The sequence below is a fragment of the Diadema setosum genome, chromosome 8, assembly GCF_964275005.1.
Source record: "Diadema setosum chromosome 8, eeDiaSeto1, whole genome shotgun sequence".
NCBI lineage: Eukaryota > Metazoa > Echinodermata > Echinoidea > Diadematoida > Diadematidae > Diadema > Diadema setosum.
Window position 1 is genome coordinate 39639558 of NC_092692.1, and position 14353 is coordinate 39653910.

Genomic DNA, 14353 nt, shown 5'->3' on the forward strand with positions numbered 1-14353 from the left:
GGTCACACACCTTTCAAGGTTGTTCACCAGCTGCTTACTTTCAAACCTACACAATTCTGACATTCTAAGTTTTGTAATTGCATAGGAATCAACATCTCGATTACATGGATAGTATATCTCAGTGCATAGGTTTCTGAAATCTTGATTAGATGAAAAGTTACAATTGAGTATGTACACAAACTAGTTTGGCTCTCTTGAGATTGCAGACTTAACAAACTCATATATTTGCAAGTAGAAATATATTCAGGTCAAATAAACTAATTTGTGAAACAAATGTACAAGAAAATATATCTGTCTAAAGTCCTGGTTGCATGCATTCTTAAGATCTACAAAATCCCTTCATTCATTTTCAATGAAATATGAGGAATATCAGATTACTAATTCTGTGTTGTTTTGATCATGGAACAATACAACAGACATTTTACAGAAATTGTACTTGAACAATAGTTGCACTTAGGAGTGTCAAGAAATCATCTACAGACACACTGCTTGAAAAAGTAGATGATGATTTGTAAGATTATTGCTGTTGTTCTGCTTTGTTTTGTTTTGTTTTGTTTTTGTTTTTGTTTTTTTGTTTTTTTTTTTGCTGATGGGAAAAGAAGGAAAGAATGAGAAAGACTTTAGAGCACTAGAGAGACTGGCCGGTGGTAAATTGCACCATCAGTACGGTGCTGTGGAGATTGAGGTGTTGTACCACAACAGGGGCGGATCCAGGAATTCCATGAAGAGGGGGCGCCTTTACAATATTAAAGGGGGAGGCGCACACACCCCTTTCCCAATTTTGTTCTTTCAGTTTCTTTTGTCTCAAAACAAAATGAAGGGGGGGGGGAGGCATGCGCCCGGTGCGCTCCTCCCTGGATCCGCCACTGCACGACAATATGTTTATCTCCATTCTCTGCTATTCCAATTGCAAAGGAATCAAAGAGATAGAATGTACATCTTCTCCAAATGATATGCAAGAGAATGGGGGTGACCCACTCAGTAGATATACTCTTCTGGGCGGGCGACATCTTCAAGTGATGCCTCCTCAAAGGTGAAGGGCAGTGAACTCCACTTCAGGTAGCGCTTGGACTTGCTGTTGTTGCGTGTCACAAGGAAATACTTCACCGAGATGGCGAGGATGAAATCTTCTCGGAACTTCAGAACGCTACCCCACTTGATGTGACAATCTTTGCACGCTAGCTCCCGCTCGCTCTTCTTCATTTTTGCCCATTCCCTCGTTTCAGGTGATTGGTGGTCACTGGAAGGTCTGACCACTTTCTTGGCCAGGAATTCAGGGGCAATGACGACGTGATGACCACCTGGTATCACCCTGATGTCGCTTGACCGACAGACGAGAACCCGGCACTTCTGGCAGCGGAACTCATGGTTCATAAGATCCACAGATTTCTGGCCTGAAGGTAGCCCGTAGTAGCGAGATTGTATCTGTTGTCTTCTTTGGATGGTTGTGATCTGAAAGAGATGAGACAGTTATAACCTCCAGTGCTATTAGTCAGTTCTTACATAACATAACATATCCCTTTATTCTTACATGTGTCACAGGGATCAGTGTTGTCAGATGAATTTTTTTTCCTTGCTTGTCTTAGGTTACATCCCTTTTGATTATTATCAACTATTCTAGATGAAAAACATCACGAAAAAACCCTGAATAAATATAAGATTCAAAAAAAGGAAATTACATAAGGAATGAAATAAACAATATATCAGAAATTCACTTGGACACAGCAATTAGTTTACGTAAATTTGTTTGTAGTGCTGCAAAGAATATCTAGATGAAAAATTAGTTCATTTGAAGCTTTATTTTCAGGGATTTCATTTAGACCTTAAAATCTGATGCAGAAAAAAAAAAGATAAGATGCATAAATTAGCATAATTACCAGAATTTAGAGAAAACAATCATGTTCTGGTAAATGATTCATAATAACCTCGGCTATAGGGTTATGGAGGTGGGGGGGGGGGGGGGGAGGGGGGATATTTACTGAAGGCATAACATCTACAATAGGAGATTCAGGCTTCTGCCAAATTACTGCCTGCTTGCATTTTGGCCAAGAAAAGTGAAAGAGTCCATCTGGATCGTAAGAATTAAGCCAACGCTCAATAGGGATTCCGGATACAATTTATCACCAATCTTTGTTCCAATGATCAAGCAAAAAGCAGGCAGTGCTGAAAAAACGGTGTATCCACTTTGGCTTGAAGTAGTCCACAGGAGAGGACAAAAGCTAGCCAGCAAATTACCAATGGTTGGTAGAAGTCTGAATCTCTTATTCATAAGTGGCTCCAGAGGGGAGCGCTCCAGGCGTGGCGCCTTAATTCTTTTTTAAACAAAAGAAAAAAAATGAAAGGGGGCGTGGGCACCCACCCCCTTTAATTTTCGAAGAAACCATCTTTGTCAGCCGACTGTAGCGGCAGCAGAAAATTGCACTGAAGTCTTTCTTATTTTACTTGTCAGCTGATGAATCCCGCAAGTCGAGGAATGGAAAACTTGAGCGCTGAAGCATGTGTTTTTGTTTTTTTGCTTGTCAACTGATAAAACCTGCAAGTTGCATCAGAAATATTTTTGGCGCCCCCCCCCCCCCTTTTCGGAATTCCTGGATCCGCCCCTATTATTGTATGATCTCTTCAACTGCAGTGGCGGATCTACGGGGGGTAGGGGGTTTAAACCCCCCTCTTGGGCTGCCAAGTAAAAAAAAAAAAAGAAAGAACACACAAACAAACAACAAATAATTAATCAGTTATTTCAAGACCAAAATTAACAATAAGGCACTTTTCTTGTTTAAAAGATGTCAATTTCAAAACTGAAAATGTAAATGCTTTATAAACGCGACTTTTGTACTCCGCTTTTTTAAAAAGTCCCTACCGTGGAAGGGGGGTATCCCCCTCCCACACCCTTGCCGAGGATCTCACACCATCACATGAATATGCCCCCCGTCGAGATTTTGCCCCCCCCCAAAAAAAAAAAAAACAAAACAAAACAAAACAGAAGTGTTCCAGTGCGCTTGGGGCGTGGGTGGGGCTGCATCACCCCCCCCCCCCACCCAAAAAAAAAAAAAAATATTTGGGCAAAAAAAAGAGAAAAAATAGAACATGCAAGTATGCTTAAAATCGCAAGCTGGCAACCCTAAAAATGGAAAAATCTCCCTACTGTAGATGGGGGTACCCCCTCCCACACCCTCACCCCCACTCGCTTTGCTCGCTCGGGCTCAGTCGCTACACTCCCTTGCAATACCCAGCTCAGCCCTTTAAACCCCCTCCTTGGAAAAAAGCTGGATCCGCCCCTGAACTGATGAAAGTTTTCTGCATCATAGTACAACTGTGACGGACAGACGTCACCTTACCACTCACCTTCTCACTGAGCATCTCCTCCGGGAGTTCACTGAGCTCCTCCGTTGCTTCCCTCATCACTTTCTCCTGCTGTTTACCAAGTTGGTCCTTCTTCTCCAGACCTCTCTCTTGGTGGACCACCAGCTCAAATCGACCTCCCGGGGCCCGGGTGCGTCCTGGGGACATGACATTTGATGATAATGGTGGTGATAATAATGTCAGTGATAAAAGTCATTGATATAATACCTGTACTAAAGTTTCGAAGAACTTTACAACTCAGACAAAAGTAGGCATATCAACATAAAGGTGCAAAAAGATCTTATAAGGGTAGCTCCAAGCTTAACCCAAACAAATATGTTTTTTAGCTTTTGCTCAAAGCAATCTTAATCTAGAATGGAGGCATCTCTGATTGATTAAGGGTTGATAATTACCCCAGAAAATGGGGACAGTGAAGGGGAAAAGTCATGATCACCATGCTGTATGGTTGTCTGGTTCTGAGGTCGTTAATTCAAGCTGAAAACTAATAGATGGACTACAAGTCAGCTAGCTGTTGAATCATTGAAAAAAAAAAAAGACATTTACAACAAGTTTACATACATTCCCTGAAGCATTTAGAGGAATTGACACAATTTCTTTGTGTATCTGTGGCCGCTCAATGTTTTGCTTAAAATTTCTCAAATTCAACACATCGGTGAAGTTTGAAGAGAACTGCTCAATCTGTCCAAAAGTTGAGACTTCAGTAATAAAGTTCAGGTGCTGCCATCGCTGGCTAAAAGCTACAGTTTTTTATGTCACCTGGACAACAATACAAAAAATATATAAAGAGAATTCCACCATTTTTTTTTTGGGGGGGGGGGGAAGTACACATTCTCTGGACTGACATTATCATTCTGTCTGCTTTCTTCAAGATGCCTTCATCATGCAACAAAAAGTAAATAAATGAAATACGTTGAATTCTCTTTATATTGTTGATCTGCAGTGACTTCACAAACTGTTGCAGTCTTCTCATCCAGCCATGGCACTGCCGAAACTTGAAAAATTTGTAACTTTTCAATGGAATGTCCAATTTTCCTCAAACTTCACTGATATGTTCTACTAACATTGTTGCATTCATTCAATCCACATGACAGTAGTATTCTTCTTTAATGAAGACAAGATGATAATTTCCAAGACAAAATTCCCCCAGAACTTGATGGGGTAACTCAGATCTTCGTTCATACCTCTGGCCTGAATGCGTCCTACAGCATCACTGATGTAGTTGTAGCGGAACACAAAGTTGCAGGCTGGCACGTCGATGCCTTGCTGCACAACGGATGTTGCAATGAGCAGCTTGTGTTCTCCATGGCGGAACCTGTCGAGGATTTCGGCTTGGTGACGCAAACTCATTCCTGTTGGACACGAGACAATGTAATGCAAAAAAAAAAAAGTAATTTGAATAAAGTGCAGAATTAATCAGGCTGTATCTAGCTGTTTTATTAGGGACTTTTCGGTTGGGTGGACGTGGCTGTTTTTCTCGTACAAGCTAGAGTACTAGTAGTTCCATATTGCTGCAGTCAATTTAACTCATCACATCCAAGGTGTCATCACCCATTTCGATTTTCAGTGCACGGCGTTTGCACGACATACTGCTATGATGTCATGGCCCCATCCCCTCCAGCGGGCTGGTGATTGGTGCATATATATGTGTGCTCTATGTGCTAATAAAGTAGCATTCTTACAGGGCATATTTGAACTTTTTGAACTTTTACACAAGTATGCACTCTTGATTTGGCTGCTCCTTGGTTGCTTGTATGCTATCATGTTAGCATGAGGGGTATTGAAAGCCTATATGGCACATCTCATCTCTCCATGCAATCACACGTATACAGGACGTATGACGAATATTGAACTCTAGTACCTACTCAAAATGAGCTCTTTGGGTCCAGTGCACTACAAAAATTCTTTTCCCACCTGGGTTTCTGGAGCCCACCACCGCCTCGGCATTGAAATCCTGCAACCCTGGCGTGTCCATAGTCCAGGCCTTGAGCGCGTTGGTGGAGGCAATGGTCTGAGTGAAAAGAATCCCACGGAAGTTGGCCAGGCCCCCCTCCAGGGAGAGACAAGCTTCTTGTAGGAGCTCCTGGAGCTTTATAAGACCAGGGTTCTTGCTCTCTTCACTCTTGCTGAGTTCCTCAAGCTTCACCTCTCTCTCTGTAACAAAGGCAACAGAGAAAATTTCTGTGATACCTTTAGCTTTTCTAAATAGGGAATCAATTTTCTAGTTCACCATAAGGGAATACTTAACAAAGCTTCACAGAAGAAAACAAAACCTATGGTAAACAAAGAAATAATGAATATATTCACATGTATTTTATTGATCTAATAATGCATATCATTATTTATTTGGCGTTAATCAGATTTCATTTACTAGAAAACATTCTAATTATACTTAATTCAAATCCATTCAAATTAAGTTATGTATGACAGCAAAACAACTCCAAGTATCATCAATTTGAATTTTATTCCAAACTAATGATAAAAACAATGCCATTTTCTTTTTGACTAGCTTAATGTAACTGAAATCATTTTATGGAGCCATGATAATGACACTGACCCCTGAATAGCCTGATCAGCTTGCGGTCAATATCGGTCAGATTGGGTTCCTTTTCCTCCTCTTTCTTGATGAAATTCTGAAGGTAGAGTAGAGCGTCTATGGTTCGCGCCGTTTCGTGTATGGACAGAGCAGTGCTGTACTCCTGCCAGTAAAAATATAACAAGTGCAAATTGATTCAATGTAATTGTCAAACATTGCTGAATATATTTTGTAAGTGCCATGTCTGACATCTTTACAGGTTACTGGAGCCTAAATATAAATGTGGATCGAGTGAAAAGTACAAATGCCATCGACTTGTTATTGACATATGTTAAGGTTGATTTTGTTCTCCTGCTTTCTGAAAGAGGTAAGTCAAGTGATCTTTCATTATGCTACAAAAAGTGAAAATATGTTGACGGTTAATGTTATCCAATCTCTTGACAAACAAAACTGTGAATATGAAAATGGCAGACGCTGGTCAAAGATTCATCCTATCATATACGGCTGAATTCTTCAGCGGTGAAATGACAGACTTGTGGAAAGTTTGTGGCACACTTTGTGAGATAGTCCTAAATGCAAAGTGGTATTTTGTGAGCTCGATTTGATCAGCATCAGATCAAATTCCTTACAAGTTTTTCCATGAGGCACAAACAAATCATTCATGTTTTCATCAAAAAGTCAAAGACATAATGCATTCTCAATTAAATTGTATCATGGGGATGTATAGACACCAACGTTGAAATACTGAAGCATACCTTGAGATACTCTGTGCAAGTTTTGAGTCTGCGGTGTCGATTGCTATCTTTGGCTTGCTCTGAGATCTGTCCGTTCAGCCTACACAGCATGTGGTTGAAGTTCTCGCAGGCGTGGGAGCTGCTTCGGAGTTTTGAGAGTGTGCTCACGGTGCCGTTGAAGAGTTCACATCCTAAAGTCAGAATTTTACAAAGGAAAAGGATCCCATTATAATGGGGAAAAAATTGCCAATAATATCGCAGGATTACAACCTTCAAAGCTAAAAGTTCTCTTCACACAATTCGCCATGATTTCTTGTTCACATAAACTTGTCTTTCATGGTCTTTTACATGACACATAGAAAAAAAAAACACAGCTACAAACTTCAAACTAGAAATGTCGCTTTGGCGACTGGTATGCCTCCGCCATAATGCATGATTTTCCCAATAGGTCTAGATAGTACATGTGGACAATGTGTGATTACATTTTCACAAAATTGGCAAAATATTGAAATGACAAGTTTGTCACAAATGTGTTGAATGTTCACCTTCCTTGACCTAGGTTTAATTGGATGAATAGGAGAGCATGTATCTAGGGATTTAAGGACTTTAACTTGACTTTGACCCATTCATACATTTAGGCATTGAGTAATTTTCAAGGTACAGGTGTGGAGAAAAAGTGCAATTTCTGAATTGAATAGTAAATTGTTACCATTTTCATCTGGCCCTTGACCCTAAAATTCATAAGATAATCACTTTCAGGTAGAACATGCATAATATGTACTAAGTTTCAAGATAACTTGAGCCACTTCGAGATATGGAGGAAGTTAGTTCAGCACTTTCACTTGATCTTTGACCTTTTGACCTTTGAGGCAAAAAAAAGAAGAAAAAAAAAAACTTACCAGAGAATTTCTATTAGGTTACACATGCATACACCAAGTGTAAAAAAAAATAATAACCCTGCTGGCATTGCATAAATATGAGGGAAATAGTAAAATTTTGAAGTGTTGCACTTGACCTTTGACCCCTGACCTTTGACCCCTGACCTTTGACCCCTGACCTTTGACCCCATGAACCCTACATTCTCTAGATAATCACTTCCAGTCAGTACATGTATATACTATGTTCCATGAAGATACCTTGAACAATTTTCCAAGGCACAGAGAAAAAAAAAGAAGTTTTGATATTTTTACTTGACCTTTTGACCTTTGACCTTTGACCTCATGACCCAAACTTTCACCAGAGAATCTTAATTGGGTAATACATCTATATACTAAGTTTCAAGAAAATATCTTCAGGCATTCAATAGATATGGCGAAAATAGTGAAATTTCATGTATTTGACCCTGACCTTTTGACCTTTGACCTTTGACCTCATGACGCAAACTTTCACCAGAGAATCTTAATTGGGTAATACATGTATACACTAGGTTTCAAGAAAATATCTTCAGGCATTCAATAGATATGGTAGAAATAGTGAAATTTTATGTATTTGACCTTGACCTTTTGACCTTTGACCTTGAGCATGTGCACCCATAAGTTGATAGGCACAACTTCACCCCCTAATACACATACATGCCAAGTTTCATTAGGATACCTCAACAGGTTTTGATAGTTACCTTGTCCACAAAATTCATTACGGACGGACAGACGGGCGGACGGACGGACAACCCGAAAACATAATGCCTCCGGCACCACTTCGTGGCGGAGGCATAAAAATGATTAACAAAAGATAATAATGAATTAACTTCAGCAAATACCAACCTGTATGAAGTGCAACATTCAACAGGAAGACTAAAAAGAAATATGCACAATTTGGATTAATAAAGATAAAGTTCATGCAAATGATACATCACATTCTTATATGATAATGCTCATCTGAACACATCAGCACATCAGCACCATAGAACTCTTTGAATTCAACGTCAATATATCTAATGATTGTCTTTGAAATGTGACTTATTATAAGAATAAAAATCAAATTAAAAATGAATGCCTATAAATAATCTTGTAAAATTAGCTTTCTGAATGCATTTCATGCATTAAGACATTTGCAGGTGTTTTGTATTGATGGGCCAAGTAGGCCTAATGATATGGTCCCTAATATTAATGCTCCATCATGTACAGAATCATAGTCAAATGGCTTCACACAGAGTATCAAAAACACATCACTTGCAAATGAGAATTAATAAAATTGCAAATATACTGTAAAAGTAGATATTTTCGAGTGAGTAATTTTTCACGCTCGGCTGGGTAAGATGAATTTCCCATGTTTTTAATTTGAACTGAGAATTAAGATATTAAGTACTGGAACATACAGTATGGCATGCAAAAATATTTGTGTGCTTTTATTTTTCACGCTAACTTTGGTTGGGTGAAATGAGTGAAAATTTTGTTACCGTGAAAATTTCCACTTGCACAGTATAGTAATCACTTTGAGAAATAGATATTATACAGCAAGCTGCCCATAACAGCTCATTATTCATAGGGGAATTTTGATCTTCCTTTTTGGTGGTAGCAATGAATGTTTTTGTTTTCTTCATATAGATAATCTCAACTGGTATTCAGACAATTACCCCCAGGACAACTATCTCCTAGGACAAGTACCTCCAAAACAACTATCTCCAAGGACAACTATCTCCCAAGACAAGTACCCCAGGACAACTATCTCCTAGGATGGGTACCCCAGGACAATGACCCGCAGGGATAATTACTCTGAGTAGTAGTTGTTGCCATGGTTGACTTACCTGGTGTTTGATTGATCAAAACGATGATTCTAAACATGATATCTTGGATCTCTCCCCCAAAGGCATCTTTCTCTCGTCCTTTGACTGTGTGACAATCTGGGAGGCACACAATAAAAGAAAGGACACAATAAAGTTATGAGAAACACCTACATGCTTACACTTCAAAGCAAGATATTTTCATTTACATCATATGTTGTATATTACACAATTGCACAGCCTTGTATCAACATAAAAGTCACTCATCAGTCCCGAATGAATTGCTTCGTATCTTCATCCTCTTCTTGATTTTATGTAAAAATGGAAAATAAGCGAAGATTTGAGGCCGAATTAGAGGGATATCTAAGAGGCCACGGAATCTTAATTCACTTCTTCTAATTGGCATATAAAACAGTAATCACTCTGGGAATTTTTGAATTCCCCTAGGGTTTTTTTTTTTTTTTTTGCTAAAACTATTAAGTTTCACTTCATTTATAACAGTCAACTAAAACATTGAGCAAATTTTGTATGTAAGTATTCACTACATCTTCTCTTCACAGACACCATAGAGCCTACAGCAGCCTCTTACTTCAGTCAAATTTGCATGCATTAACCACAGTGAGGGTGGAGTGACTTCAGGATGACAAACTTTGGCCACCCCAAACTGAACATTCAGACTAAATTGCAAGAGGTTTGGTTTATGTCACTGCTTTCCTACCTTCTTTGGGTTTGTTCTCGACATCAGCCAGGCTCTTCTTGTGTCTCTTCACTGTGGACACCCTGACTGCATCCAAGTTGGCGCATATATTGACCATGTACATCAATGCTTCGTTTTTCTTGAGTGCATGTCCCACCCCCAATGATGCAGTCATTCCCAAGATCTTTGCAAAAGGAGGATTCATGTATATCATGATTTAATTGCTCTTTCAGCATGTAGATAAACATAACAAATGTTACTCAAAAGTGAAATACATTAAATAAATCTACATGTGAAGAAACATACTTGTACATCATTCAGAAACGAAAAAAAAATCTTTGCAAAGGATAGAGAAGGCAATTCACAACAATGGCATGCAAATATTGATGAGCAGAGCTGAGTTTACATCACACAAATTTCACCTAAAAAAAAAGTATTGCGGTGTTAAACGTTGCAACAACTCTTCATGATGAATGAACAAACAGTGCATGATGGTTATGGCAAAGCTAACACCTTGATTCCACTTCTAAGCTCTTATATAATGAGATATTGGAAATAAAGTAGTGTAGTCTTCAAGTCCCTATAATGATTTCAAATGCAATGGCTGACTTTGTGAATTTCTGAAATATGTGGGAATAAGATATAAATGTCTGCACATGTATAATAGGATTCCTACAAAGATGCAATCTTTTCTTTAGCTAATATATAAGATGTCTCTAAACACAAAATGTAAAGTAGCATTACAATGGCAACTAACAAATCTTCCAAATCAAGATTCATATACTTCCAAAGATTCAAAACTCACTTGGGGGAGGGACTCAGCAACGGCTGCTCCGTCTCTCTTCAAGGTCCACTTTACCTCAAAGTACTTCTCCATTACCTTGTTGTACTGGCTGTCTTTCTGCAAAAAAAAAAAAAACAAACAAACAAAAACAAAAAAAAAACAATGCATAAGGAGGTTGGGAAATAATAAATTAAAATCTTATAGAAATTATGACATGGTGTAGCATTCATTAAAAAAGGCAGTTTTATGCACAGGGGGTATCACATAAAATAACATAAAATAACATAAAATAACATAAAATGTTGATATCATGACAGGGCTTTGTGGATGCATGTTTGTAAGATTGTTTTAATAGAAATCTTAAATTTCTGACTTCATATTCAATATAAACTGTAAGAATATAACGTCAAGCAAAGAAAATGAAAGTATCAATGAAATCTGAAAGCAATATGGAACTTTTAAACTCCAAAATTCAATGGTTTTCACACACACACACACACACACACACACAAACACACACACACAAATATGATATCAGCTTCAATGTGCAAATTAGAGGAAGTGATTTTGTAATTTCCTTTCCAGCTTTTCAGTTGGCTGATCACTAATCACTACTGATGGAATCTCCTGGTTGAAATGAATTTAAATTGAAGAGATGATTCTGGTCTTGTTCTGGTGTGACAAAAAGTCCATCATTCATTGCACTTGTGAGAACCAGCAAAGAAATCAGGCTAATGAATGTTTAAAGATCAACACAAAGACTTAAATACAAAATATAATTCTCATATGCCTGGAAATACTGTTGAATATTACTTTGAAATGAAGACATAAATAAAGTTGTGACAACACATTTTTAGTTGGGTGACCACAAAATGCAAAAATATTACTCACAAAAGTACACCAGAAGTATTGCTGTCTCAGAGCATACCCATGGTTTCGACTTGATGTTTTCTATTCAATTACAATATATTGCACCATAGAAGTATCCATCACACTAGAGTGAATCATAAAGCATGCAGAAGCTTAATTGTTTGCTGCATGCAATTCCATACTACAGCTAGGACCCAATTCATTCATCACATACTAGGAATATTAAACATTTATGTACCAACTCACTGCTCTACGGGGAGGGCACTTCATGAATAAAAGTTGTGCACTACAACCAAACTTATTCTACACTTTTGATTTTAAAAATACTCATAAACACCTCATTATCCTGGCAAATTGTGTCAGCCAGACAATTAAGTTTCTTGGTAGACCCTTTTGATATATTGCAATCACGCTTCAAATGGTGGAAGGTGATGAATTTTGGGCTCTTCTGAGAACCATGTTTTGGTTTGAAGAAGGATTGATGTCAATATGATTACTGGGCAGTGCCACTTCTCCAGCTGCCCATCATTAACACACTACCTTGGTTTCATGACACTCGTCAAAGATGATGAGGTCAATGTCCTTTAAGAAGACTTGACCTTTAGCCAGCGCATCCACCAGAATCTGGGCTGTCAGCACCACCACACTGTTCTCCTTCAGCAGCACCGCCAGGGGCAGGCGAGTGGAGGCAGAGAGCCCATGGTCACCACAGACGTACGTTACCTTGTCTATGTACTTTCTGAAGACAGTACTTTGCTGATGCACAAGAGGTACCTACAGAAATGAGTCACCAAGTTTCCCACTTATGCATTGGAAAATTCCTACAACCAACATATACAAAGTTTCATGGAAGTTTTTCCACTGCAGCACACACTTTGGTGAGACCAAAATGAAGATTTTTGATCTGTATCTCTCATCCAATATTTCTTGTTTTCCTTCTGCCTCATAAGGAAAAGTATAAAGAGGACATAATAATACTTTAATCAAATATCAACTATGCATTTCTACTTTACAGTATGAAAGACTTCTCTCCATGAATTTCCCCTTTAAAGCGGTCTGCAGATTGATAAATGCACTTTATTTCTGGGGTTCTCCCCCCCCCCCCCAAGAAACAGCAATATCAGTATGAATACCATTAACATCTGATATCAAAGAGTGGACATACAATGACATGATGAATCAATGGTGTAAATTAAAGTGTCTGTATGGATATTGAATACGGACAGCTCCATCTTTAATATTGAATAAATTGTACTTCAAATCAAACAAAAAATTTTGAGAGTGGAATATCAAAAGCCAGAAAGATGCAAATATCAGTAAATACAGTGTGAAATCAACCATAGAGATTGTATTGTATAGGTCATCACACACCTTAAAGATAATAAAAAGTTTTGGTACCTCAAAAGTGTCCTTGAATTTCCTTGTCTTAGTTTGTGTTTCAGGTTAAAGTACCTTTCATATAACTAACACTGTGAGACTTACTCGCCCCAAAGTGCTCTCATGTCTTAGTAATCATGCAATTAACTGCGATCAGCAGCCCCATACGCATAGCGACCAGCAGTCCCATACGCATAGCGTAATCGGGCTTCGCATTGTAGCATTCAGGATCATGACAGATTTAGTATCGCAGGGTAAATGTCAACTTAAAATCCTATAAATTCTACAATTTGAAGACTTACCAATTAACTTGAAGTATTGAAAACAGGCTTCGGGCAACGTTTGGTTCTGCCTATAGTCCCTTTCTGTTCGAATTGATGACTGAATGTGACTCGGTCGACAGGACCTTAGGAGAGCTACATACAGTACACTGAATACTACAGCCAGTGCATGCGAACACATCACATGCACACAAATTTCAAATCCATGAACGGATAAGATGTTTGTGTGCGCATGCGCTGGCCATGGTATCCAGTGTATGTAGCTCTCCCAAGGTCCTCTCGACCGAGTCACATTCATTCATCAATTCGAACAGAAAGGGACTATTGGCAGAACCAAACATTGTTCGAAGCCTGTTTTCAATACTTCAACTTAATTGGTAAGTCTTCAAATTGAAGAAATTTTTGGATTTTAAGTTGACATTTACCCGCAATACTAATTCTGTCATGATCCTGAATGCTACAATGCGAAGCCCCATTACGCTATGCGTATGGGGCTGCTGGTCGCAGTTAGCTATGCGTACAATGGGCTGCACGCTGCTGGTCGCAGTCAGTGGTTTCGTACAATATTTATCGACGCTGTACAGCGTCGGCTCTGGTACGAAACCATTATTGCATGATTACTAAGACATGAGAGCACTTTGGGGCGAGTAATTCTCACAGACAATGTACTTTAACCTGAAACACAAACCAAGACAAGGAAATTCAGGGAAGCTTTTGAGGTACCAAAACTTTTTATTATCTTTAACACATGAGCAGGAATATATACCATGCATACTGTAATCTTTACCTCACACTGGTCCATTGAGATTTTGGTTACAATTTGAAAGTGAGTCTGTTGCTAAGCAACCAACCTGATTCACAACAAAGACGATCTTCCCTTCTCCTTTGGTCTTCCTGAGGACCTCTAGAGCCACGGCGACAGATACGTACGTCTTGCCTGACCCAGTGGGGGCAACAATGACAGTGTTCTGGCCACTGATGGCAGGCTCCGCTAACTC

At 38.9% G+C, this 14353-nt stretch overlaps 1 protein-coding gene across 1 annotated transcript; it reads right to left on the bottom strand.

The window, feature by feature from the left end:
• Positions 1–972: 972 nt before the first annotated feature.
• Positions 973–12370, bottom strand: LOC140231995 (interferon-induced helicase C domain-containing protein 1-like). The gene is made up of 10 exons (XM_072312147.1): positions 12238–12370; positions 10849–10944; positions 10065–10227; positions 9371–9466; positions 6649–6818; positions 5915–6056; positions 5272–5511; positions 4542–4709; positions 3343–3497; positions 973–1452 (listed from the first exon to the last, which is right to left on the bottom strand). Exons 2-10 carry the CDS (start codon positions 10918–10920, stop codon positions 979–981), a joined length of 1680 nt encoding a protein of 559 aa, XP_072168248.1. The 5' UTR covers positions 10921–10944; positions 12238–12370; the 3' UTR covers positions 973–978.
• Between the last annotated feature and the right edge of the window lie 1983 nt (positions 12371–14353).